Genomic DNA, 22,947 nt, shown 5'->3' on the forward strand with positions numbered 1-22,947 from the left:
AGCCATCTCTCCAGCCCTTTTTCTTTTTTTTTTTTAACATTTACTTATTTATTATGTATACATCATACAGCTTTCTGCCTGCACCTATGCACCTGCAGGTCAGAAGAGGGCACCAGACCTGATTATAGACTGTTGTGAGCCACCACGTGGTTGCTGGGAATTGAACTCAGGACCTCTCGAAGGGCAGGCAGTGCTCTTAACCTCTGAGCCATCTCTCCAGCCCCAAGTCAGTGCTCTTAACTGCTGAGCCATCTCGCCAACACTTGGTCAGGCCTTTCATCCCAATGCCTGGGAGGCAGAAGAGGTGAGAGAACTCTCTCTGTGAGTTCCTCGTCAATCCGGTCTACATGGCAAGTTCCAGGACAGGTAAGACTACAGTGAGACACTGTCTCAAAAAATTAACTAATGTCCACGAGTTCGTGGTGCTGTTCGCCTGCTCAGGTTCCACTGGATCTGAATGTTGTCGTTGCCTCTCCCACAAGAAATTAGCTCAGTGGTAGAGCGCTTGCCTAGGAAGCGCAAGGCCCTGGGTTCGGTCCCCAGCTCCCAAAAAAAAGAACCAAAAAAAAAAAAAAAAAAAAAGAATGGCAGGGTTCGGGTGTCCTCTTTCCTCAATTTTTTTTAACTTAAAAAAAATTAATTAAAGAATTAACTATACCCCGGCCACTACTTTTATGCCCACAAGCTTGGTTTTTGAGCCATCTTTGCGGCGTAAGTTCAGCATTACCTCCCCCTCCCTCAGTCCAAGGAACTTCCCTTTGCAGCAAAAGGAGACAGAAAACCACAAGTGGACACAGTGCAGAAGCAACCCCAGTGGACACATCTACATCGGCTGCTCCGTCTACGGCTCAGGGAGCATCCTAGAAGAGGAGGCAGGAAGATTTTAAGAGCCAGGAAGCTAGGGGTTCAGCTGTCAAGCAGCCCCCTCTAGAAATGGCTACATAAACAAGATTGAAACAATGAGATGTCAAGGGAGGTCCTAACGTGGTAGGAGGAGATTTGCCCAGCCCTGGACAAAGAAATACCAGCAGCTGTCAATGGTTTAGGGCTAGTCCTTCCCGCCGATGGGTTCCCTAACTGGTTGTCCAGTACAAACTCGTCAGCCCTGAAACCATGCGCACACAGTCAGCGGACACAGATTCAGCAGGTTCTATTCGTGTATTTCTGCCTACCCGGGGAACTCACACAGAACAATACCAACTGAGGAAGGAGACACCAGCACCCTGACAGTCAGAGGGTTTGGAAAAGGGGAGTGATGCATTTGTGTTGCCATCAACAGTGTATGAAGATTAATTAAAACTCAAGGTGCTTTCCTTACACGTTGATACTAAATATGCACAGTTATCTAAACTACGCTGGGCTCTTTCTTTTTCGTTGAAACCTTTTATCAGATGTGTTCACCTTGCATGAGGATTCTGCCTTCCTGTCTTTCTGGGCTCAACGTACTTCCTCACTCGCTCTGTGTCTGAGGGGCTCAAAAGGGAGCACCACACACACTGAACAGTTGCAGATGGTTGCGAACCATCACGGGAGCGGTGCTGGGGATCGAACAGCTGTCAGTGATCTCGTCTGCTGCCGAGCCAACTCTCCAGCCCCACGAGTTGAGCTTTGAGGCCAGCTTGGGCTACATAGCGAGACCTTGTCAAAAGAACACAGAAGGGGCTGGAGAGATGGCTCACAGGTTAAGAGCATTGGCGGTTCTCCCAAAGGTCCTGAGTTCAATTCCCAGCAACCATATGGTGGCTCACAACCATCTGTAATGAGATCTGGCGGGGTTGGGGATTTAGCTCAGCGGAAGAGCGCTTGCCTAGCGAGCGCAAGGCCCTGGGTTCGGTCCCAAGCTCCAAAAAAAAAAAAAAAAAAAAAAAAAAAAAAAAAAAACGCAGAAATTTTGTAGAAATCTTTGGGTTTTCTTTTTCGGTTTGCGGTGCTAGGAACTGTTCTCTAGGCCTTACAGTTAGCCAGAAGACCGCCTATTACTGAACTCCAGGGGTTGGGGATTTAGCTCAGTGGTTGAGCGCTCAAACCATGGCCCTTTTACTTTTTCTGAAAGTTAACATTTTTCTCAAGGTATTTAGGTGTGTTTCTGTTTGTTTTAAAAATATTTTAGATTTTCTTATTATTTTATGAGTGAGAGTTTTCCCTCCAAATGTATCTGGGCACCACATGTGCTGGTCCTTGAGGAGGTGGTGAGCCCTCCATGTGGGTGCTGGGAATCGAACCTGGGTCCTTTGCAAGGAGAACATGTGCTCTTAACTCTCTCTCCAGTCCTCCATCTGTTTTTTAAATTATTAACATTTTAGGGGCTGGAGCGATGGCTAAGAAGCTAAGGGCACTTGTTACTCTTGCAGAGGACCCATGTGACGGTTCACGACTGTCTGTAAATCCAGTCCCAGAGGAGCTGATATCCATTCCTGACCTCCAAGGACACCAGGCAAACACATGGTGCAGACACCCACACACATACATATATGCGGCTGAAACAATCACACAAATAGAATAATAAGTAAACCTAAATCCTTTTTAGCTAATTATGACACCGTCAAACTTACTGCCAGGCCTTGGAGACCAGGAATGTGGTGAGAATAGAAAGGCCCAGATTTAGACCTCTCAGCTGTGTGTGGAATTCTGTGTAGCCTACAAACCCAGGCATGCTTGCTAGTCCTCCTTCTCCCTGGGAGCCTCAAGGGCTCAACATGGGAATGTGAGACATTTCCTCCATGCAGTGTGACAAGGTCATCCACACAGTGAGACTGAATGTGAGGACACTTTGGGCTGAGCTAAGGTGATGAGACCTCTCGGGCTATCCGGCACCCTGGTGTGGCACAGGCTCCTCTGTGGAGAGGGAGATGTTAAACTGTCAGATAAGTAGGAGTTTATAGATATTAAATGTCATTAAAGTGGCTGGAGAGATGGCTCAGTGGTTAGAGCACTGACTGTTCTTCCCTAGGTCCTGAGTTCAAATCCCAGCAACCACATGGTGGCTCACAACCATCTGTGATGGGATCTGGTGCCTTCTTCTGGTGTGTGTGAAGACAGTGACTGTGTACTCATATACATGAAATAAATAAGTCTTTAAAATGAAAATTCTGGTTCGCCTCTTCTAAAGAAAAAACAAGCGGTGCTGGAGAAATGTACAGAATGGTGGGTAGAATGGTTGCTTAGCGTGCATGGGCCCTAGTTTCAAACACCAGTCCTGGGGGGAAATTAGAAAAATCTGCACAAGCTGCTACCTTCTTCTTCTTCCTCTTCCTCCTCCTCCTCCTCTTTTTTTTTTTTTTTTTTTTTTTGAAGCAGGGTCTCACTATGTAGCCTTGGCTGGCCTGGAACTTACTGTGTAGATCAGGCTAGCTTTGAATTCACAGAGATCTGCTTGCCTCTCCCTCTCAGATGCTGAAATCGGAGACCTGCGTCACTACGCCTAGCCTAAGGAATTTGGTTGTGATAATGTGAACTTAATGTTTGATAAGTGATCTAACCTCTGGCACTACTTAAATAAAAACAAAACAAAAGTTCTGGGCCTATGGGGTGGTGGCTCAGTGCAATGATGCTCGTTCCTAAGCTCGGTGACTTGAGCCTGGAGCTCACGCTGTGGAGAACCAGCTGACAAGACTCCTCTGCTCCCCGCCCCTACTGTGACGTAAACTTGAGCTCACTCATGTAAGTACAGAATATTAGATCAAAAACTATTTGCACAGGGTGTGGTAGCATGGGCCTAATTTCAGCACTCGGGGGTCTAACTGAAGGAGATTTTGATTTTGAGGCCAGGTTGGGCCACCCAGTAGAACTGTCCCAAACACACGTTAACTCACACTCCAAACTCAGGGCAACATGCTTGCCTGGCAATCCCTGGTTAAAAGAAAAATAAAGCACTTTCATTTGGTGTTCAGATTCTAAGTTTAGATAGGCAAGAGGTAACCTGGATTGTCGTTACCTTGGGTTTTGTCTCAATATTTTTTCTCTGGGGGCAGGGGACGTCTCACCATGTGGCTCTGGCTGTCCTAGAGCTCACTCTGTAGACCAGGCTGTCTTCAGACTCAGAGATCCACCCGCCTCTGTCTCCTGAGTGCTGCTCTTTAAAGGTGCACTTTTTTTTTTAACAGCTCAGTGGTTAGGAGCACTGACTTCAGAACCTGGGCTTGATTACTGGCACCCCACATGGTCGCTCACAACCTTTTTAAAGTCCAGTTTCAGGGGATCTGATGCCTTCTACTGAACTCCAGTTGCTCCGAGCACACATGTATGTGGTGTATGGATATACACAGACACTAAAACACTTATTTAACGTATATAAGCGCTCTACCTGCATGTCTGCCTGTGTGTCAGAAGAGGGCATCAGATCTCACTATAGATGGTTGTGAGCCACTGTGTGGTTGCTGGGATTTGAACTCAGGACCTCTGGAGGAGCAGAAAATGCTCTTAACCGCTGCGACATCTCTCCAGCCCCCCAAAAAACATTTTTTTTAAAATTTGATTTTATGTGTTTGTGGATGTACACATTGGTGTGAGTTCCAGGAGGCCAGAAGAGAGGCTGGGGCTGGAGTAACAGGTGTCGGAAGCTACCTGATCTGGGCGCTGCGAGCTGAACTCCAGCTCCTGTGAGTACAGCAACTGCTGAGCCATCGCTCCAGGTTTGTGTTGTCTTTGTAATCTGCCGGTATGAACGCAACAGAAGAACTGACTTGACTTCTTCATGGCTATTCACCCTCGGATGATTCAGTCTGCAAAGTACTGACCAATTCCTCACACATGTGCTCATGATGTAACCCCAGTACCGCAAGCTGAAAACAGTATGGTTCTAGGGGACACACACAGACACATACGCATATGCACACGCACACGCACACACACACCCATGCAGAGACACATACACATACACAGATAAACAGAAACACATAGGTACACACACATACACACAGATACATAGATATACACAGAGACACACAGACACACAGAAACACAGACACATAGGTACATAGGTATGTATACACTCAAGATATAGACACACACAGACATGCAGAGACACACATACATGCACTCACAGAGATACAGACAGACACACACAGAGAAACACAGACACATAGGTAATAGGTACACATACACACAGACACATACACAGACATGCAGAGAGACACATACATGCACACACACCCAGACATGCATAGACACATACATGCGCGCGTGCGCGCGCGCACACACACACACACACACACACACACACACACACACACACACACACACACACCCTCGCGCTCGAATTCGTGCAGCCTCCTGAGTAAGGAGGATAGGGGATTTCTAAGAGCACACTCTGGATGTCAAATGCTGCATCGTCAGAGAACCACTCTGGGCAGAGCAAACCTCTGGTGAAATTCTCACCCACACTCCAGCACAGTGAAACCTGTAGGCAGGGAGTGTTCCCCAAGGTTCCCCCGAGTGAAGGAGCCAGTGAGATTTAGGTAGGTGGGGCTATATTTGGAAACTCCATTAAAATAACAGCGTTCTCAAATTACTTACTGGGAAACCATGGTGTTCTTAGTATTTTTAACTTGTTGCCACCTGGGCTAATGTTGGGCTCTGTTCCTCCTTTCATGAGCAACCACAACTGTCTGAGAGTCAAGCACTCACTTTCCCCTCCTAGCAGGAAATTAAAAAACAGTGACTCCAGGGTCCAGATACCATGGCCAACCTGTTTCTTAAGGAGCTAGGAATAGGACAATGTGCCTGAAAAACAAAAAAGGTAGACCGCTTCCGAGGAGAGCGACCCTTCACCACAGCTGCAGACTATGAGGCAGCTTGGGTTGAAACACTGGAGAGCCCTGGCTGCACTTGCAGAGGACCACGTGACCAACACCCTCTCCTGACCTCCATGGGCACTGGATACGTGGTGTAGAGGGTCACGCAGGCAAAACAACCTATACATTTTAGAAGATTTTAAAACACTTTCGGTTAAATGTATACACCTGTGTGTGTGGGGTCAGTACATTTGAGCGCAAATTGTGAAGCAAGCATTGGGCTCCTCTAGAGGCAGACGACGTACAAATGGTTGTGAGCCACTTGGAGCAGGACCCAGACCTTTGCAAGAACAGTATGAGTGCTTAGCCTCTGAGACATCTCACTAGTGCACATGCACCTGCACACACGTATGTGGGTCCTCACTTGGGTCTTGGGAACAGAGCTGGAGTTCTCTGTAACAGTAGTCCTTACTCCTGACTACCAACAAAGCCATCTTTCCAGCCCCTTGATGAGCCTTTGAAAAAATTTAAGCAGTTTTGTGGTAAGAACCTAGGACCTCATCTCATGTCCATTAGGCTAGTACCCCCATGGTCCTATATCCCCAGCCCAGTCCCAACCCAGTGGGTTTTTCTTTTCTTTTTTTTTTTTTGATTTATTTATGTGAGTACACTGTCACTGTCCTCAGACACACACCAGAAGAGGGTATCAGATCTCATTATAGATGGTTGTAAGCCACCACATGGTTGGTGGGATTTGAACTCAGGACCTGTGGAAGAGCAGTCAGTGACTCAGTGCTCTTAACCACTAAGCCATCTCTTCGTCCCCTATTTATCTATTTCTTTTCTTTTCTTTTTTTCTTTTTAGAGGGTTTCTCTATACAGTTCTAGCTATCCTGGAACTGTGTAGAAGAGGCTGGCTTTGAACCTAAGAGTTCAATTTGCCTCTGCCCAAGTGTTAGATTAAAGGCGTGTGCTACCCCCATGACCTGGCTATCTGCTGATTTTTTAAGCAGTGTTGGAGATAAATCCGGGCTTTCACATGCTAACCAGCCACAGAATAAACAAGCTCTTGCCTATTTTCCCTCTGGAGGGGGCCTGCGACAACCTCAGTGTACTTGTAGCCTAAGCTGTCTCAGAACTCTGTGCACAGCCCGGACTCAGGCTCCCTGACATTGGGATTAGAGCCATGAACGGTCAGTCATGCCTGGCCTCAACTCATTTTTTTTTTTTTTTTAACTTTTAGATTTATGTGCATGGGTGTTTTGCTTGCATTTATATTCCTGAATCATGTTCCTGTGTGGTGTCCATGGAGGATAAAGCTCACAGGATCTGCTGCAATTGGAATTATATAGATGGTTGTGAGCCACCATGTGGGTGCCAAGAATTGAACCTAGGTTCCCCGTAAAAGCAACAAGTGGTCCTAACCACTGGGCTATCCTCTTCGCCCCTTTTCTATCTTTTACAAGATTTTGTTTTTAGTAGTCTCACAACACGCACGGCTCTAGTTGGCCTCACACTTGAGCTCCACCTGCTTCTGTGGAGTGAGCACTGAATTAAAGGTGCTGGCTTGACACTGAGAATCATCTTATTATTTTTTTTGAGACAATGCCTGCCTCTGCCTCGCAATTGCTGGGATTAAATGTATGGGACACAGTCCTACTACCCATTTCTACCGTAAAATATGTGTTTCTGAGTGTGGGTATGTGTATATGGAGGTATGGCCAGTGGAGACCAGTGGAAGCAGCATGGGGTCCCCTAAAGCTAGAGTGTAGGTTGTCTGATGTGGGTGCTGGGGACCAAGCTCAAGCCCTCTGGAAGGGCGGAGCTTACCCCCAACCATTGAGCCCTTCAGTCCTTCAGCCAGTTTCTTACTGTGACAATGACTTGGGTTGTTTACTGTGAATTTTTCTAGCACAAGGAACCAAGACCAGGTGTCATTTACTTCTTGGTTTGTATCTGCATCTTGAGATGGGGTCTTGGGACATCCAGGCTGGCTTGGGGTTTCTTAGGGAACCAAGACTGACCTGTCTCCCAGACTCTGGGCTCACAGGTATGTGCTGTCATGCTAGCGTGGTTTGAGTTTCTCAGACTCAGGAGTGACTTGCTAGCGTGGATGTCTGTGCACTATGTGATCTCAAGGTCAGAGATGAGGGCTTAGGTTCCCAGGAACAGAGTTATGGAGGGTTATTAGCTCCTATGTGAGTGTTGGGAGTTGAACCCCGGTCTTCTGCAAGCACAAGAAGTGCTCTTAACTGCTGCTGGTCTACCTCTGAACTACTAAAGATCCTAACCTAAAGCCCTGCGCATAGAACAGCACATGCGGTGATCTTGGCTACAATCCTAGGCACCCCACCCCCAACCTTTCTGAGATAGGGTTTTCCTAAAAGGTTCTGGTCAACCTTAGAATTTCTCTGTAACCCAGGAGTGGGGGTTTTTACACTTTCAGGAATCCTGCCTTAGCCTCCTGGGATGCTGGATTTACAGAGAGCACACCTGGCTCTGGAGTCCTTTTTTTATACAGGGGAAAAAAAAAAAAAAAAAAAAAAAAAGCTAAGCCACTTTGGGTGACTCTGACCATGAGCAAAGGGGTCAATCTCCAGACTTTGCTGTGGCCACAGAAATCAGGTAGCGTTGTAATTCTGCATTTACGTGCGTTTCATCTGTGTATTACTTCACCGTATCATCTCCACAGGGTCTCACTATTGCACACATCACGAAAAAAAACAACAGCCACAGCAGAAGCAAACTACCTTTATTTAGTAAAATCATCGAGGTAGGTATTTTATGGCTTGGGGAACTGAAGCCGGTAGTATTTCTGAGATCGACCGGATGTCTGCTCTTATGATAGTGTCTAATGTGGCCCATGCTGTTAGTCCCCAGTAAGGCAGCAACTCTCCTCCTTCCTCCTCCCCCTTACTCACAAAAGGCCTGGCTGGTCAGGAACTCACTGGCCAGCTCTTGCCCCACCTGCTCCTGCCTGCTGGCTAAAAAGTAGTGGGCCGCCACGCCTGGCCACACCTATTCCTATCTTAATCACTGTTCACATAAAAATTAGCTGAACCTTGAAAACAGCAGTGGTCACTGATGGACCTACTTACTCACAGGCTCCCAAACATACTCCCCTTTCGGATGTGTCAGGAAGCTTCCCCACTCGAACTTAAAATCTTGTTGCTCCTCTGACAGCTCTCAAAGTTATCAAATGTAATGCTGAACATGTATTTTACGTACGTACGTTTTTCCTTCTAAAAGATTACTAACGTTAAAATAACAGTAGCAGCCTTACGGTAATGTCACCAAGGCACTCCGCTAAGCGTTCCGGGCCGATCTTCCACAGCCACGGGAGAACACTGCCCACTCAACCATCAAACAGCTCTCGGAGTCACCGCGGGCACCACGCAGCTCACGCCTTTTCACCGCACCGGCCGCCTCGGATCCCAGGAAAAGCGAAACTCCGGAGGCGCGGCGGCGTTTCTCGTCGCCGCAGCCCTGAGGACAGCGAGGAGAGAAACAAAAAGCGAACTAAAGCCGGTGCGTGTGCGGCGGCGCTCCGCGGTCCCGGAGTTCGGTTCCACCTTCCGCTGCGCGAACCGGGCGCCCACAAGTGACCCCGCCAGGCCCAACGCCGCGGTCGCCAGGAACCTCTTAGCTAAACGCCCGCGGCCGCGAAAACAAGTGCGCTCCGCCCTCGCGGACGTCAGCGGCCCGCCCCCATCCTGCCCTAGCAGCCGGGACACCCCCGCCCCACAAAGGCCGAAGCTGAGGCCCCACGGGAGAAAGCGGAGCCCGGGCCACCGCCCTCCGAGACCCAGGCCGCCGCTCGACCCCGCCCCGCGTAGCCCGCGGGCTGCCGCCCCTCCCCCACCAGCCGGGCGGTGGGAGCCCCCGCACCTCCCCCGCTCTGAGGCTCCCGAGTCCTGTCAGCACCGCCTCCGCATTCGTCCACTGCCGCAAAGCCTCTTGGGAGTTGGAGTTCTGAGACAGTCTCCAGATGGCGCGGCGCAACGCTAGGGACTACCACTCCCACAATGCCGTGCGCCGCGCCGGCCACACCCCCACATGACGAAGTCCAGACAACCCGGACTACAGTTCCCGACGACCCTCACGGCGCTCCCGCCCTCCCTCCCGAGACACGAGCCGAACTGGGCGTCAGGTCGGGGAGCCGGTCGGGTTCCCGCTCGCTGTCGCCGCCGCCGCCCCCCACAGTGCCTCTCCCGCCTCTCCACAGCGCCGGTCGTGGGAGCTGCATCCTCCACTCAGTTCTCTGAGGAGACTCCAGTTCGGGATCAGCGAACCTACGACGCGACACACCGACACCCCCCGTCAGATCCAGCCCGGGCGACCCCTCCCCGGTCGGGTCCGCCCTCGCCCTGCTCGGTGCCGGAGCCCCCCGGCCCTGAGCGTCCCGTGGGCCCGCTCCCGCACTCTAGCCTCGGCACTCCCACAGCCGCCGCCCCCCACCCGGAACATGGACTCCGACTCCTGCGCCGCCGCCTTCCACCCCGAGGTGAGTATGAGCTTCGCCTCGCCGCCCCCTCCCCGGCCTTCGCTGCACTCCGGACCGAGCCGGACCCCGGGAAGCGGTCTCGAGCCCGGCCTCCCTCCCCCACGTTCGCCCGGCGCCCCCAGCTCGGGCCCGCGCCTTTGCGCCCCGCCGGTCCTCTCGGGCGCCGCGCCCACCCTCCGCCCCGAGGACACGGCCCTCCGCCGCCCTGGCTCGGGCTCGCGGGGTCTCCTCCCCACTTCCCCGGTGCGGCCCGGCCCCCTCGGAACGGCTACGCGCGCGGTGCTGCCGCCCCCTCCACCGGCCAGGCCGCGCCCCGCCCCCACGGCGCCCGCGTCCGGGGGGTCCGTACTCCGGAGCCGGTCTCCCGCGCCCGCCCCTCCCCCTCCTTCCGGGGAGCGGCCCCGCGCAACGCCTCCGGGCCAGGGGTCGCGGTGCGGGGTGTGCGGGGGGGCGGGCGGAGCCCCAGGGGTCCACCGCGTCTCAGCTGCGGGCGGGAGGCGCCGGGGCCTGTGCGGCCCCGGGACACCCACCCCGGTCCCACGGGCGTCCTGCACCCACGGGTGGGCCCCTGCACCTTCCGGGGCCTGCGGGTGGGCTGGCGGCGCGCGCCATCTGCTCCGGAGGGAGGGCGGGTCCCTGGCCGCCGCTGCGGCGCCGCCCCGCACTCCTGTCCGAGGCCCCGATCCTCCCCCCCCCCCGCGATATTCCCTGGGGCGAAATTAAAGTTTTTCCGGAGTTGGAGCCCGGTAGGATCGCCCTGTGGCCTCCCAAGTGCCGGGAGCGCGCGGCCCACTCTGCTGCCGGTCGCCTGCGGGGCTGGCCGAGGGGCGGGAGCGAGCGGCCTGCTGGAGCAAGTTAGGACCGTGTTTGAAAGTGCTGCGTTGCGCGCCGCTTTGCAGGAGGCTTTCGGAGGTCGGCGCGGTGTCCTCCTCTTCCAAACTGGCGGAGCACCTGAACACGGGTGGGGGTGGCGACAAGGTGCGGGGAGCCACCGCAGGGAATGTTGCCGGAGCTGCGGTGCTTCGCCTTCCCGGGAGTAAAATCCCTTTTTGTGGTGGGTGCGTGGCGGCCGTTGAGAATGGCCACTGGGCTGATCCTTCATAGGTCTAGTGTCTTACGTGCGTACCTAAAGCGATGTTTCCCTTCTCACTCAGTCCGAGGAACACTTCAGTGTCCAGCATCCCGCTCCACTTAGGGTGAGGATGTCCTCTGAGCTGCCGACACTGGGTCCCCTCCCTGCCTTGGCCTGGAGGGAGTCAGGTTTAGAGAGCAAGGAAAGATTTAAGTGGCTGCTCTTTGAAATCGCTTAGAATGTATTTGTTTAGAGCCACAGCTGTGGTTTGTTTTCAGAATGGGAAATCTGTAGCAAAAATGTAGATGCTGGAGCTCCGGATAGGCCCACAGGGACAAACAGATAAGGCGAATGCCAAGAGGTGGACTATAGACTGGCTTTTATCTCCTCGCCAGTTTCCAGTGTTCTTGGCACAGAACCTTAAAACTCCTCTTTCCACCTTAAGAAAACTGTTGTTTCTTGACACCCTCCCCCCCCAATTTACCTTATCTTGTTTCTAGACTAAATCCTGCAGTGTTTTGTGACTTGGTAATAAAAGTTGCAGCTTGCTTTGTTTTGGTCAGTTCCCTCCGCAGGAGTCTCCTTCACTGAGTCTTTGTTCCCCTCCACAGGAGTACTCCCCCACTTGTAAGAGGCGCCGGACTGTGGAAGACTTCAACAAGTTCTGCACCTTCGTGCTGGCCTATGCAGGCTACATCCCCTATCCGAAGGAGGTAATGATTACAGGTTTTGGAGGGACATGCTCAGCACCCTGGGTTCCTGCTTCAGGTGGTCTGGAAGCACTTGGTGCCAGCTTTGGGCAGGCGGCTGACAGGAGTCAGTTTCTTTGGGACCTAGATTGGCTCAGGGCAGCAACATGGTTTCCAGAGCTGTAGTAGGCTTGTCTGGAAATGATTTAACATCCTTTTTCCCCCTCTTTTGGTTTAACAAATGTAATGTTTATTTCTAGTCACTCTTGTGACCTCTCCACTCAGAAGGATGGGGGGATTTGTTAGAGGCCAGTCTGGGCTACACTGTGAGATTCAAGCCAGTATGATCTGACCAGACCCTATCTCAAGAGAGTACCTGCAGCAACAAGCAAGCAGGAAACTGTGTTTGCAAACACCTTGCGTGGCTCTGCCTTTTTTGCAGAGGGCTAGTATTTGGCCAGACTGACTGCCTTTAGGAAGAGTGGACTAAATGCTGTTTGTCCCTCTGCTTTGAAGAGGATGACACCCTGGCCGCCCACATAAGTGGACACTTTCTTGCTTATAGGCTCCAGGTCTTGCCGGTTGTCGGGAATACCAAAACCGGGCCTTAACAGGATTCTTACCTATGTCCTAAATTCCATGTCCATTGAAGCTTTCCTTGCCAAGGGCAGGGCAGAAGGGAGGGCTGTCAGCCACTGAGGGGCTCAGGCTGCTGGAGGCCTGTGCACATCAGACAAGGCTACAGGCTGGATCTGGATCTCCACATGGGTTTAGTCTTCCTTGCTATGCAGTGTGTCCTTTGTACCACACAGCACAGGGCCACTCTTGGCACAGCACTGAATGTACAAGTCCAGCACTCAGCTTGTTGTTTGGGGCACTAATTGTCTACCTAGGTTTCGCAATATTTTGGAATGTCTCCAGTTTTTTTCTTTTCCTGCCTAGACAGGGCTTTTTCACTGTTCTGTAGACCGGGCTGGCCTTGAACTCAGATCTGCCTGTTTTCCCTTAAAGGCATGTCCCATGATGCCCAGCTGGTTTGTTGTTATTTGTTTTTTAAACGAGGTCAGAAACTTGAAATAACTTAAATTCACTTGATGAAAAAGTATTTGTTGACAGAACAAACAGAGGGGATTCTTCCTTATTGAGAGGAAAATAAGCTGTGGAGGTATCTTTGTGTGGTATAAGTGAACAGTTCTGTGCAGGATCTGTGAAGGTGGGGGTAAACTCAGCCCTCTTCCTTGCATGCTAGGTGAGCTCTTGCTGCTAGTCTACACTCAATTGCACCCTGGTCTGAACCCCCTTATTTAACTTAGTCCTGGCTCTGGGGCAGGGAGTGAGGGTTCAGTGAGATGGTCTGTTGTCACATTAATATGCTAATGAGAAAAAATTTATAATTGTGCTAATGAGGCCGAGCCCTGTGGCAGCTCGGGCTCTGGTTGTGTGTGCTCAGTGCAGGAGGACTGACCTGGGAGGGGGTGCTCCTGTCTTTTGGGGTGGCTAATAACCAACTATCCCTTGTTGCTCCTTGTATTTCAGGAGCTCCCCCTGAGGAGCAGCCCCAGTCCCGCCAACAGCACTGCAGGGACCATCGACAGTGATGGCTGGGACACTGGTTTCTCTGACATTACATCTTCAGTGCCCGACCGATGCTTCAGCCACCTGCAGCCTTCCCTCTTGCAGAGAGCTAAGCCCAGTGACTTCCTGCTGGACAGGAAGAAAACGGACAAGCTGAAGAAGAAGAGGAGGAGGAAGCGCAGGGACAGTGACGTGCCTGGGAAGGAGGAGTACAGGGGGAGCCTGCTGAAGCTGGAAGCTGCTGACCCGTATGTGGAGGCCCCCTCAAGTCCCGCCATGCAGGATATTCCCCAGGCCTCTGCTGACCCCTGCTCGGGCTGGGACTCTGACACTCCTTCAAGTGGTTCTTGTGCTACTGTGTCACCTGATCAGGTCACAGAAATAAAAACTGAAGGGAAACGGACTATTGTCCGCCAGGGAAAGCAGGTGGTGTTCCGAGACGAAGACAGCACTGGTAATGATGAAGACATCATGGTGGACTCAGGTGAGTGCTTTGAGCAGAGTCCAGGCCTTAGGGTAGGACCAGAGTATGATTAGGATTTGAAGGAGGAAGTGTGGAAGGAAGGGCCAATAGATGCTAAAAGAGTCGTTAGCTCCTGGATACAGTCAGATTGCTCTGCCAGCCTGAGTGGGAAGTGGTGTGGCCATGAGTGGTCACTGGAGCCATGTTTGGTCTCACTTAGCCACTGCGTCTCATGGACGTAGAGTTCCCCAGGGGAGAAGGGCTCAGGAGTTCCACCTCTCAACTGTTGGTTTCCTTCCAGATGATGATTCCTGGGATCTTGTCACCTGTTTCTGCATGAAGCCCTTCGCTGGTCGCCCTATGATCGAGTGTAACGAATGCCACACCTGGATCCACCTGTCTTGTGCGAAGATCCGCAAGTCCAATGTTCCGGAAGTGTTTGTCTGCCAAAAGTGCCGGGACTCCAAGTTCGATATCCGTCGCTCCAACCGGTCCCGAATGGGCTCCCGGAAGCTGTTTCTGGACTGATCTGGGGCTGTCAAGGAGATAGGCGGGACTGGAAGGGCCTGGGCTCTGGCCTCCCTTAGTTGAGCACAGAACTCCCAGCTCTGGTGTGGGCAGACCCTGCCACTCAGGTGCCTAAGCAAAGGACGAGCCGTCCAGATAGAACTGTACATAGCTAGTGAGCAGATAAAATGGTCAGGGCTGCTGCTCCAGCTGTGTTCTCTGCATTGGTGGCAGACTGAGCACCAGATCTGCTTCTGCTAACAGTGAGTGCGCACAGTCATTGTTAGTCAGTTCCCGCCAGCCATCGGGCGGTGCTAGCTGTCAGTCCTGTGTCCTGTGTGCTTGGGAGGTGTTGTGTTTATTCTCAGTGTTGCTCTTTTATCCCAAGTGTCTACGCAGCCGTCCAAGTTGCCCGCCCCTTTGTGGTCTCACTTCCCTGCCTCAGTTGTACTTTCTGAGACAGGGAGCTGTTTCCTGAGAGGTCTGGTGTCCCCAAGAGGAACCCTGGGTGGGGGGTGAGTGGTGGTTCTTTGGTTTTTCACTGTTTGTTTAAAGGGACAGTGTGTAGCCATTTTTCCACAGAGCGAGGGTTGGGGTGGAGGTGTTCTGTGTTCATAACTCAGTTTCTTGTTTTGCACGATGTAAAAAACAAAAATCATTTTTTCCCACATGATACAGCCCAAAGTGTTGGCCACTGTCCTACTGGTGCCCGTCTCTGCTGGTGGTGGTCGGTGACCAGGGTGCCCAGCACTGTGCGGTGGGAGCACATGTTTCCTCCTTAAGCTGCTCCAGTGGCAGTCCACAGAAGACACTGTCTTTGGGACCTGTGTGTGGTTCTTCAGATAATGGGTGACGAGTCAGGGCACTCTGCCTTGCATACAGGCTGACCTGTTGGGTTCCTGGGGTGCTGCGGCAGGGGTCTGAGTTAGTTGCTGTAACATCAGCTTGCAGGGCTTCAAAGGTGTGAACCAGAGTCCTGATCTGGGTGAGGGCTGGCTCAGCTCCTGGACACTGGTGGTCTGTCCTGGGGCAGGGGAGGAAGGAGAGGAGGATGTGGGCTCTCGCCCCGGCATTTCCAATACTTGTTCTTTCTCAGCAGTGTTTGGCAGAGCCATGGGTGTGTTTCATACCCATCTATCACATGTGTTCTGTGTTAGACATGAGACAGCAGAGCGGCCAAGTGTGTCACCTTTCTTCCCCTTCCTGGAACACCTGCAGGGTCACCAGGCGTCTCCTACAGTATCTTAAGCAGCAAAGGAGCTCAGACTGTAGACTGTAATTTGGCTAATTGGAGCCTTTTTTTTTTTTTCCTTTCTCGTCTTAGCATCTTTCCCAGTTTAAGTAACTTTTTTTATGCTCCTGTTGCTCATGTTAAAGTACAGAGAAGTACTGCTGAGCTGTTGGTTGTGCAGACTTCAAGGGAGAGCTTTGCTAAGGAGAAGGAGCTATGACAGAAGCAGTCTTGTCCCTAGGCTATTGTGTGGCTCTGACTGGGGCAAACACCCAGGACAAGTCAGGAATTTGCCAAAGACCTGCCCCGTGACAGTTCTTGTCCAGTGTCTTCACCCTGAGAATAACCAAAGTTCCAGTAGGTTTTTAAGTGCATTTAAGATGTGTGTGGTTTTGTTGTGGAGCGGCGGGGCTGCCATTCTTACATCCATGTGCTCAGAGATTATTCAATGCCTCTGGAATACATTGGACATCTCAGTTTCTGTTTGCTTGCTTTATGTTTTTAAGGGGATCTTTCCCTGTGGGTGGTGTCCGAAGTCAGACACCTTGGTTTGGGGGTAGGTTGAGCTGGGCAGCTGCAATCAGCTTGTTTATGCAAACTGGGCCCGACCCTCTAGGGGCTCCTGGTTGATGGCTGATGGCGGGAGGGAAAGGTGTCATCCCCAAGCAGACTCTTCCCGTTGGCTTCAGCCAGGCCAGACACAGCATCGTTTACATGTTCTGTGTAATTATAATGTTTATGTGTATAAAGCAAGCTGTTTCTGTGAAACTGTATATTTTGTAAATAAAGATATTGCTACTTTGCGGTCCGTGTCTCCTTAGGTGTGCTGTGGTGAATAGAGAGCGCTGTGGCTCTCCCCAGTCTCTTGCCAGAGGGTGGATCTGGCAAAGCTGACTGATAATGGCTTTTAGCACGATGCAAAGGGACCCAAAGGGACCGTGACTCCTGGTCCACTTCTCCAGTTCGCTCTTAGACCCCGTGTCTTCCCTATTCCTCAGTTCCCACCATTCTTGTCTACTCAGGTGTGCTGGCCACCCTTCACCCCCCGAGTTAAAGGCCAGTCAGGCCCTGTATTTGTCTCTAGTATGACAAACCCAACCCCGATACCCATCATCCCTGGAAGCCGTGAACTATTAGCTGAGTTAGGAGTTGACGCGTTTTTAGTCCAGGTTCCCAAGGTTGTTACTGGGCACAAATTCTGGGAGGTATTCCTCTGTCTTGACTGGATTAGGGAGCAGAGCAAGTCCAGCTCGCAGCGCCCGGAGCCTGCAGACCCCGCCCCCGGGCTCCGCCCCCGAGGCCGCGGAGCCGCCATCTTTTTGAGGGGCAGTGGGCCCATCTCCGAGATGCCGAAGTCTTGCGCGGCCCGGCAATGCTGCAACCGCTACAGCAGCCGCAGGAAGCAGCTCACCTTTCACCGGTGAGGGATGGGAAACCGGGAGCCCACTCCACGGAAAGCTCGCGGGCCTCAGTTCACCGGCCGAGAGGTCCGGGAGGCCCAGGGTTTGCGGGCGAGGTGGACCAGGACTGCGGGGAGGGGACGGGCCGGGCGTCAGCGGTGCTCCCGCGCGCGGCTTCACAGCACGAGCTCCGCCGCCCCCTCCTCGCCTGGAAGCAGTAGATGCTCAGTGCGAACTAGATGGGCGTGAATGGTGTCTGGCCGTGTCCCTGCTCTTGCCCCTCGTGCCTGCGTCACCTCATAGGAGGCCTGGAGGAATGAATGCTTCCAGTATGGCCTGGCCTCATGGCAGGGGCTGCGGTTGTGGGAAGGTGGTGGGGCCCCGGGACCCCTTCCCCAGCATGACTCGTGTTGAGCCAGGGAAACACCCTTCAAGGCTCAAAGCTTCTAGCTTCGAGCGATGTTTGTGCCTTCAGGGCTCAGTTCCCTGCGCTCTGGCGTGCTCTCCCTCCCCGCCCCCAGTTTTAATGCTTCTACTGAAGAGTGGCAACCACAGAAAAGTGCACACATCAGTTGGCAGCCCACAGAAGACTTTGCTAGCACCTACAGGGAGTTAGCCTGCATGTGGCCCGGATTACTGTGGCCTTAAGAAATGGAATCTGAACTTTCCTTACTTCAGGGCTCTTCGAGAGTCATCCTTGCCACGCATGCACCACTGAGTTCTTTTCTGCATAGTATTCCATTGAACACGTGCCAGAATGTATTTGGTATTGGGGCTGGAGCTCAGGCCTTCAAGAGTAGTGGGTAAACAGGTGGTCTGCTGTACAGCCACACCTCCACATCTTTAAACTTTTGTTTATTTTGCTTGGTCTTTCGAGGCAGGGTTTCTCTGTGTAGCCCTGGCTGTCCTGGAACTCACTCTGTAGACCAGACTGACATCCAGAGATCTGCCCGCCTCTGCCTCCAGAATGTTGGGATTAAAGGTGTGTGCCACCACTGTCAGATTTAAGTGTTTATGACACAATCATTGCAGATCCTGGTGGGCTTCCTGGGGACAGTTTTGATCTGTGTGTGTACCCCATGTTGTGATCTCTCTCCTTTGCCTGTCCGTCGGCCTCCTGACTGTTCATTGGTGCTTCAGTCAGGCCAGTGTTGTTTCTGTTCATTCCAAGAGGGCTTGTCTTGTGTAGCCCAGGCTAGCTTTGAACTGGACCCTTCCACACCCCACCCAGATCTTGCTCTTGCTCCTATGTTCCTGTCACCTGGCTTTGTCTTAAATGAACTCTCAATAGCTTTTGACTGGACAGGCCTCTTCCCACGTGACTCCCTGGGTGCCTGCTGACCTTTGCCCCAGATCTTCTGTCAAGTCTCCATCACTGCTGGTAGCTCAAGATGGAGCCGTTCAGGGCTTCTCCCCAGTGCTGAGATCTCCCAGGCACAGATGCCCATCTACCGCTCTGACCTCTGCCAGTCTGAAGAGCACCTTGAACTTGATGTGATTCCTAACTCACCAAACTTCTGTTCACCCAACCCTGGCCCTCCGAGGACTGTCCTCCGTGGGAACGTGGGATCGTGAAGCTCTTTCCCCCCTTTTTTTTTTTTTTTTTTTTTTTTTCTTTTTTTCGGAGCTGGGGACCGAACCCAGGGCCTTGCGCTTCCTAGGCAAGCGCTCTACCTCTGAGCTAAATCCCCAACCCCACCCCTTCCCCTTTCTTCATCCTCAGGCAAACCTTGATACCTGGCTTTTGCTTTTCCTTCCCTTCATCCTTTTCTATCTCTTCTCCTCCCCCACACCCCCCTCTCTCCCAGTTCCCCTCTCCAGCCTCCGCTGTCCTGGAGCTCAATCAGGCCAACTGAGGCTGGTCTCAGACTCAGAGATCCACCTGCCTCTGCCACCGGGAGTGCTGGGATTAAAGGCCTGCGCCAACACCTGGCTGTTTTTGCTTTTGACCCAGGGTCTCATTCTGTAACAGAGGCCTCGAACTCACATCAGTTCTGCCTCAGACTTCCAGGTGCTGGGATTGCGGACTTGGCTTGAGTCGCTCACTAACTTGTCATTGCTCTCACAATGCCCTGCTGTCCTCAACCCTTTCCCCCACTCGCCTCTCCCTCTCCTCATCCAGAACCTACAGGAATGCCCCTGCTACCTAAATCAAGCCCTGTGTCTTGTCCTTCTTCCTCCAGGTGCCCCTTTGTCCCCGCCCCCACCCAGCCTTTGTAAAGGCCACAGGGCTTATCCTCTCGCTCCTGCAGGGTCTGTTCAAATGTCGTCTTGGCCGGCCCTGATTACCACAGGGCTTCTTCCTGTTGTTTTCACCTGCTCCCTGGAAGCCCAACCACCTCAGCCAGCTTTGTTACTGTTGGAGGTGCAGGCTCCTGAAGGGCAGGGACTTGGTCCTATCCACTGCCACCTTCTGGCAGGAATCAGAGACTGGCAAGTGTTGAGCTCTTGAAGGACCAGAGGTGGCTCCTGGCGAGTGCTTTGGAAACGTAGCTCGCTTGGGCTCTTGGCCCATGTTTATGAGCGTGGGATTCATACATAGGCCGCTGGAAGCCACCGTGAGAGTTGTCTGATGACTAACAGAGTGGATTACTGAGTTTCCAAAGCCGTGCCGTGGAATGCTGTGCCCACAGGTTCCCGTTCAGCCGCCCCGAGCTGCTGAGGAAGTGGGTGCTCAACATCGGCAGGGCCGACTTCAAGCCCAAGCAGCACACAGTCATCTGCTCCGAACACTTCAGACCTGAGTGCTTCAGCGCCTTCGGGAACCGCAAGAACCTGAAGCACAATGCTGTGCCCACCGTGTTCGCTTTTCAGAACCCCGCCCAGGTAGGAAGGCTACGGGTCTGACATCTAGCCAGTGGGTCTGTGTGTGTTGAGAGGGGAGCTTTTATTAAAAAGGAGTTGTAGGGTTGGGGATTTAGCTCAGTGGTAGAGCGCTTACCTAGCAAGCGCAAGGCCCTGGGTTCGGTCCCCAGCTCCGAAAAAAAGAAAAAAAGGAAAAAAAAAAAAAAAGATGAGTTGTAGTTGGACTGAGGATGTAGCCCAGTTGCTAGAGTGCTGGCCTTGGCATGCAGGAAGCCCTGGGTTTGCCATGCGGTGGCGGTGCATACCTTTAATCCCAGTGCCCGGGAGACAGAGGTGGGTGGATTACTGAGTTCGAGGACAGCCTAGTTTACAAGGTGAGCGCCAGAGCAGCCAGGAGCCAGGATCACACAGACAAACCCTGTCTTGAGAAACAAAAACAAAAAACGAACAAAAAGTAATTTATAGCTTCGGCAGAGATGCTTACCCAGCATGCACAGAGCCCTGGTTTGATTCCTACCACCGTGTAAATTTGGGTTGTGCCTGCAGGCTATGGCCATGGCTGTGGAAGCAGGAAGATCAAATATTCAGTCGACCTTGGGGGTCTACGACTGTCTCAGAAGAAGAAAGCCAGGGGGGATGGTGCATGCCTGTAATCTCAGCTCTTAGAAGGCAGAGGCAGGAGGATTGCCACAGCTTCCAGCCCACAGCACATAGGGTGTCTTAGGCCATGCCTGTCGCTGTAGTGTGCCGTGTGAAAGCTCTTAGTGTGGTGAGGATGAACAGGCAGGGCCAGGGGCTGAAAGAGGTCTGAGCGTGCTCAGAGCCCCAGTTTAACCTCACAGTCCTCAGTGGCCCCCACGTTGAGTTGGTGGGAAGCTGCAGATGGCCACTGTGGTCACTGCCAGTAGGTGGCAGGGACTTTGGACCTGCTTCGAACCGAACCTTTCCATCCTTGCTGTAGGGCAAGTGTCAGCGAGAGTGGTTACCAGGCATCATGGGGGTGCAAATGATTCAGGTCTGGGGCGCTGTAGGGACGTGTGTGGGTGCCACTGCCCTGGGATTTGGGGATATTATCTAGTGAAAGCGAGTGTGAGCGAAGCTGGATTCAGTCAGCATTGTTAGGTGTGCCCCACATTAGGCTGAGCGAGGACTCGGGTGCCTCCAGGCCACCGCCTGGCCCATCATTAGGTTCTGAAGCAGGGACAACTTCCTGTCCTGCAATCGGGAAGGGAGAGAACAGATGCTGCCCTCCGTGAGAGTGCTGTGTGGTGTGGCTTCCTGGTCAGGCAGTGCTCACAAGCCTTGAGTCTGGTGAAAGGTGAGCGTACTCCCTGAAGGCAGGAGGGTTGTGAGTTCAGGGTGCTTTCCTCAGGGAAGCTGTGGCCTCAGGCTCCCCCCTCCTCCTGCTGTGAGAGCTCAGTGGTTCTCGGGCTGGAGACCTGGACTGGGTGGGAGGGAGGCACAGGGCAGGCTGTAGCCCCTGTGCAGGGATTACTCAGGGACGGACAGTGGCAGCTGTAGGACAGTGGCAGCTGTAGGATCCGGTGTCTGCCAGCTCAGCCAGTCTGACTCCGCCTGCCGTTCCCAGGTCTGCCCTGAGGTGGGGGCTGGTGGGGACAGCTCAGGGAGGAACATGGACGCTACACTGGAAGAGCTTCAGTCTCCAAATACTGAAGGCCCCATGCAACAGGTAAGGCCCTGGGTACAAGGTGGTCTCAGAGGGATGTAGTTTGCTGCAAACAAAGTGAAGAAACCCAGTGCCCCAGAGGACCCAACAGGAGCAGCGGGATAGGTGGCTGAGTTTCAGAGCTCCTCAGTAAGACGAGACAGCTCCTCAGGGTTTCCGAAGGGGAAATGGGCTAAACCCGAAGGGTGATGGGCAGCTGTGGCCCCAGCTCATGCCTTCCTGCTGAGGACACAGGCTCTTCCTCACTGACCTCTGTTCTCAGGTGTTACCAGATAGACAAGCAACGGAGGCCATGGAGGCTGCGGGCCTGCCCGCCGGCCCTCTGGGTTTGAAAAGGCCCCTTCCGGGACAGCCGTCCGATCACAGCTATGCCCTTTTGGACTTGGATACCTTGAAAAAGAAACTCTTCCTCACGTTGAAGGAAAACAAGAGGCTTCGGAAGCGCCTGAAAGCCCAGAGGCTGCTGCTTCGGAGGACATGTGGCCGCCTGAGAGCCTACAGGGAGGGACTGCGGGGACAGAGGGGGCAGAGGGGACCGCAGGCCGATGCAGCACAGGGATGCTGAGTCCCAGCAGGCTCTGGGATGTGGGGATGGTGGCAGCACCCTGGCAGGAAGTGGTGTTCGGCCCTGCTGTAGATGATCCCCCTCGCTGCTGATGCTGCAAGGTGCCCTGAGACAGGCAGGGTGGGATGCTGTGAGGCGGTTGTCAGGTGAGGGCCCAACAGTCAGGTCTCCTGGGCTGAGGCTTTCAGCTGTGGGGCAGCAACAGTGACCAAATGTAAGCTGTCACAACCCTGTCAGCTACTCCCCAGGGAAGGAGAGGTGATCATTCTTACAGCCTGTGGGGTACTTACTGTCTCCCCAGAGGGGTCACTCTGAGGGTAGGCAGGGCCGGGGTCCTCCATCAGCCTGGATTTCTGAGTAACTCCTTGTCTGCCTGGTTTGTGTGAATGTGGAATAAATCCTTTGACATCTCCACATAGGCTGTCACTTGGTTGTCCCCTGGCTGCCCAGAACTCTCTACCCCATAAGGGACAGACAGGTTGTGACTACTTTGACTATGGAAATGCCTTAAAGGAAACAAAGGTGGGGTGGGGTTGCTGCACTGATCGGGCGACTCAGTGGTTGAGTATTTGCTCTTGCAGAGGACCTGGGTTCAGTTCCCAGCACTTACATGGTGGCTCATAACCATCCAGAACTCCAGCTCCAGGGGATCCTATGCCCTCCTCAGACTCCTGGGGGGCATGGACACGCACAGCACGCACAGGCAAAACACCCGTG

The 22,947-nt window shown here is 52.9% G+C and overlaps 2 protein-coding genes across 2 annotated transcripts; both read left to right on the forward strand.

The window, feature by feature from the left end:
* The first annotated feature begins 9,861 nt into the window (after nt 1–9,861).
* Nucleotides 9,862–16,576, forward strand: Phf13 (PHD finger protein 13). The gene is made up of 4 exons (XM_032894072.1): nt 9,862–10,236; nt 11,920–12,021; nt 13,534–14,056; nt 14,337–16,576. Exons 1-4 carry the CDS (start codon nt 10,198–10,200, stop codon nt 14,561–14,563), a joined length of 891 nt encoding a protein of 296 aa, XP_032749963.1. The 5' UTR covers nt 9,862–10,197; the 3' UTR covers nt 14,564–16,576.
* A 430-nt stretch (nt 16,577–17,006) lies between these two features.
* Nucleotides 17,007–22,644, forward strand: Thap3 (THAP domain containing 3). The gene is made up of 4 exons (XM_032894096.1): nt 17,007–17,193; nt 19,807–19,999; nt 21,567–21,668; nt 21,928–22,644. The coding sequence occupies exons 1-4, from the start codon at nt 17,120–17,122 to the stop codon at nt 22,228–22,230; spliced, it is 672 nt and encodes a 223-aa protein (XP_032749987.1). The 5' UTR covers nt 17,007–17,119; the 3' UTR covers nt 22,231–22,644.
* The last annotated feature ends 303 nt before the right edge of the window (nt 22,645–22,947 follow it).

This window comes from Rattus rattus, chromosome 1, assembly GCF_011064425.1.
Source record: "Rattus rattus isolate New Zealand chromosome 1, Rrattus_CSIRO_v1, whole genome shotgun sequence".
NCBI classification, from domain to species: domain Eukaryota; kingdom Metazoa; phylum Chordata; class Mammalia; order Rodentia; family Muridae; genus Rattus; species Rattus rattus.